Source organism: Vombatus ursinus, unplaced genomic scaffold, assembly GCF_900497805.2.
Source record: "Vombatus ursinus unplaced genomic scaffold, bare-nosed wombat genome assembly UNPS02014789.1, whole genome shotgun sequence".
In the NCBI taxonomy this organism is placed as follows: Eukaryota; Metazoa; Chordata; class Mammalia; order Diprotodontia; family Vombatidae; genus Vombatus; species Vombatus ursinus.
The window spans coordinates 1,922,999-1,927,705 of record NW_020954567.1 but is presented as its reverse complement, the minus strand read 5'-3'; the positions used below and the strand labels follow the sequence as shown (position 1 = coordinate 1,927,705).

The following is a 4,707-nucleotide window of genomic DNA, read 5'->3' as shown; positions in this document are numbered from 1 at the left end:
TCTGGATTCTCCATGCTGTCTTTATTTCCATGCTTCCATTTAGAAATCTGTTCCTGATACCTCAGTAGATTTTCCAAATCCTCCTCAAAGCCAGGTAAAACTATATGGTTTGATCTGTGCTATTTGTCCCAAAGACTTTTTTGTTTTCTCTCTGACTGATATTTAAGTCATTAAAGTTACCTAGGGGTTAGGAAACACAGTTTACGCATTGACTCCAGAAAGCTTCAGATACAATGCTGACTTCTAAACACCCCGCTAGCATTTTTCCATTAGCAGATTATAGAGATTAGTTTAGAAGATTAGAAAGTTGACACCCTAAACCCTAAAGGGATGAACTAGAGAATGATAATGAGAGCCCGCCAGATGAAAGACTATGGGGATGAAAGGACAAGTTAGGGAGAGTTTGCTCAGCCTGGGAGCCATCACGGAAAAGGACTGGACACCTGGTTTCCCAAGGAGGGATTTTAGTGATAAATTCACCTTAACAGTGTAAGGAATTGTTATCTTGCTCCACAAAGGAAAGTGGGGGTGGAGAGAAGGCAGGAAACCGAAAATGGGAATAAGCAACTCACAGACTTTGGGATATTTTGCTTGAACAGCAGAGGAAAAACTCCAGGGCTTTGTGGCAGTTGAGTACAGATCCCCTTTAACAGAGAATACCAGTACTTTGCCTCTAGCAAATAAAGCAATACTGTTTTGCTCAGATCTTCTGTTCCCTCTCTGTCTGGAGCAGCAGTAGCAGCAACAGCAGCAGCTGTATCTGCACAAACTGACTCTGCTCCCTAGCCAGCAATTTACTGCAAAGCTACTGATTGGCCAGACCACCAACAGAGGGCTGGGACAGAACTTCTATATATTCCTAAAGGAGGCAAAGGCAGCCTCAGACCGTGCTGAAGTTGAGTTCGGACAGTTCCACCGTCCTGTTCACAGTTTGAGCTCAAAAGCCAGGAAGTCAAAATGTGCAAGGGACTAGCAGCTCTGCCCCACTCCTGCCTGGAAAGGTGAGAACTTGAGTTTTTTGGCTTCAGAGGCTGGCCCAGTCAGTGCCTAAGGGTAGACAGGATCCCTAGGTGCAGCTGGGTGATTTGATGCTTAAGCAGCAGTATAATTTGTGCCTGACTCAAAGCCACAATAAACTCTAGCATTCTCTTTTTGGAGCTAATGCCAACATGGACTTTAGCAGAGGGTTTTGAAGGAGAAGAGGAAATGGGAAATAACATTATCTCTGAGTTGGGGAGCTAGTAGATTTGAGAACACAGATCTCAAAGCTGGAAGGGATCACCTAGTCCAACCCTCTTGTTTTACAGATAAGGAAACCAAGGCCTAAAGTTCAACAGCTAGAAAGTGTCAGAGGGAGGCTTGAGTCAGTTTTTTCCTACTGTACCAAACTGCTGCCTTTAGTAAATCCCAGTTTTTATATTTGGTAGCTGAGGGATCTTGGACAAGTCACAGTCTGTCTTCATCTCAGCTGCCTCATTTGGGTTTCACATAAAGGAAAACTTCTTAACAAATAGAACTTACCCAACATGCGATGAATGGGAGAGTGGGGTTCCCTTACTCTCATTTAGGTTTGACATAAGGGCAAACTTGTTAACAAGTTGAGCTTATTCAAGTTAAATGGGAAAAGGTGGGATTCCCTCTCACTAGAGGTCTTCAAAGAAAGACTGAATGACCACATGTTACGGATGATGGGAAATGGATTCTTAGTCAATTACAGGTTGGATTAGCTGGCTACTGGAGTAACTTTAAACTCTAAAAACCTCTGGCTGTTATCTGTAAAATCTAGCCTTCATTGGGTCAGTATGAAAAAAGTGCTATATAAAGGTGGTGTCATGGTCTTCCCTACAGAGTTGTTGTGAAGATCAAATAAGATAATGGGTACTGTTCTTTGTACCCATAAAACCTTTACAAACTGGAGTTATTCTCCTTAAAGAGGGAAGTTGTCTCTTCTGAGAAAGGGAAGTCGTCTCAAGGTGAGTGGTGTTTGCTACACCATTAAAAAAAAAAAGCACAGAGGAAATCCTTCTCTAAAGGAAATCCAATAGAAGCTGGACGTCCCACTCTTGATGCTGACTTTAAAACAGAAGAGGCCAGAAAGGCAGCTTTGTAATGATCGGACCCTCCATCTAGACCTTCAGAGGATTAGTGATCACTCTTAGATAGCATCAGCTACTGAAGTAGCCTTTTGTCTAGCTAGGTAGATATGATTATTTACTTAACTGTCATACTTTCTTACGTAAAAGCAGCCACTTACCCCTCCAGCCTTACTTGGGGCTTTGCCAGTACAACCTTCAGATAGGGAATGTCATGAATTTGCAGTACACAGATTTTATCGAAAAGCAGGAATTTGACATTGAACTTGTAGAAATTTTAATCCAATAGTCCTATCTGCCCCCAAGAAGCTGTGATATGTTGATGCACTTTTCCCTCCTTACTGTTCCTTAATTTTGCTTTTGAAAAAGTTGCTATTTCCAATTGCTTATAGAAAATGATATGTGATCTTGACATAATTTAACGATAACCATAAATTCCTTGACCATGTCTATACAATATTATATAAGGGTATAAATGACTGATAGACATTAAGTACTTGAAGTTATTAAATCATTTGTATATATTATTATATTATTAAATTGATATTATAATTTAAATTGTTAAATGCTTCATAGACATCTGTTAGTTCTTTCCGTTCCAAGAGTTTAACTTTGCCTTTTAAATTACTTCTCTCTCAGCAATATTATAATCACTTAAACTGATAAAATAATTTGAGTGGTAGCTTGATATAAATAGGATGCTGGACATGAAGTCAAAAAGATCTGTATCTGAATCCTTCTGACACTCCCTAGCTGTGTGACCAAAGATAAGACATCTAACTTCTCCATCCTCAGACAACTCCCTGAGACTTACCTGAAAATTATAGATAAATTGTGTCAAGGTACAATTTGAAGTCAAGGGAGTTTCCACACTGATGAAATTGTTAGTCCTTGATGAATTGATAGAATAATGGATCAGTTTATTTCCAGGCCAACTTAGTCACTTCTCCAATCTTTAAAATGAGATTTATCAAGGTTCCAACATATATTCTGATATGTTTTGATACTTGTGATCCAAATTGTAATATTATTTGATATTTAAATTATTAATAAAAAAACCCATTACGTAGTACTTATGTGCCCTTTCTTAAATGAGCAAGAGGTAGCAATTAAACCTTGTGAATTACTGAGGTAAGCTTGGACTAAGGAGATCGTGGTTCTAATCCTGGCTAACTAACATTATCAACCCTTACCTCTATAACAGAGATAATTAGAGCAACTTTTTGCACCTAGTGTTGGTGGTATTGCTTTCTTAAACTGGTGGACAGCTTTACGCAAGCACGTAGGGATTAATTTCTAGGTTGAAAGTGTCTATGCTAATATATTTATTACATTAAGACTATATAAATTTCTGCCTTCATTGATTCAGGTCCTAGGATCAAGTCTTAGAGGTAGAAGGGACCTTGGACATCATCTAGTTCAACTTTCTAGTTTTATAGATGAGAAACTCTAAGACCTGAAAAGTAAAGGTGATATACTGAGGTTCCATAAGGAGTAGAGTTGGGATTTGAACACAGTTCCTCCAATTCCAAATTCACTACAGAATAACTTTAAATAACTATTCTCCTTTGCCCTTGTGATGAAGGTGGTGATTCTGAAGAAAGCTGTACTTGCAATCTGACCACATCTGAGATCTTATCTCTGACTCTAGCCTGTGTGGCAAACTCTCAGTTTCCTAAAACACAAAATGGGGATAATCACACCTAAGGTTACTACCTCACAGGCTTCTTGCTTAGGAAACCATTTGGCAAATTGCAGCTATCATTTTTATTCCTTTTATAAAATCCGATAGGTGTTTTTTTGTGACATAAAAAGGATATAACTAGAATTTACAAATAAATATATAATGTGTGTTATATTAATTATATTATATAAATAAATACACTCTTTGGACCTCAGTTTACAAAACAGGGACTCTGTAAAATGAAGGCATTGTGTGAGGTTTTAGATTTAAGGTTTAGATTCCTTTTCAGCTGTAATCACAGGAAAAAACACACTTGTTGCAAAGGAGCAGGACATGCGGAGTGAGGAACAAATAGGGGGTATGAGTTTTAAGTTTAAATTGTGGTCCTTTGATATGCTAGCTGAGTGAATCACTTAACCCTGTTTGCCTCAGTTTCCTCATCTGTAAAATGAGTTATATCATTGCTAAGAAAACCCAAATAGGGTCATGAAGAGTCAGACAGGACTAAACGACAACAAGGAACCAAAGGAATGAATGTCAGAAAGAATTTGAAGTTGGAAAAGCCTGGGTTTGGAAACCAGCTTCTAACAATTTATTCTCTCAAGTCTTAAGCTGCAGAAGAATTGCTAGTTGATGTCGGCAGAGGAGTTATCATGGCCTTCCCTCCTGACCCCAACCCCTGCCAAAATTAAAAAGAAAGAAAGAAAGAAAGAAAGAAAGAAAGAAAGAGAAAGACAGAAGGAAGGAAAGAAGGAAAGAAAGAGGGAGAAAGAAAGATGGAAAGAGAGAAAAAGAAAGAAAGAAAGAAAGAAAGAAAGAAAGAAAGAAAGAAAGAAAGAAAGAAAGAAAGAAAGAAAGAAAGAAAGAAAGAAAGAAAGAAAGGAAGGAAGGAAGGAAGGAAGGAAGGAAGGAAGGAAGGAAGGAAGGAAG

At 38.4% G+C, this 4,707-nt stretch overlaps 1 protein-coding gene across 1 annotated transcript in view; it reads left to right on the top strand.

Moving 5' to 3' along the window:
• The first annotated feature begins 871 nt into the window (after positions 1–871).
• Positions 872–4,707, top strand: part of RGS5 (regulator of G protein signaling 5) — a 92,172-nt gene continuing 88,336 nt past the window's right edge. Inside the window, exon 1 of the mRNA XM_027868417.1 lies at positions 872–1,001. Within this exon, the coding sequence (XP_027724218.1) occupies positions 958–1,001 (44 nt within the window). The 5' untranslated portion in view covers positions 872–957. The remainder of the gene's footprint in view (positions 1,002–4,707) is intronic.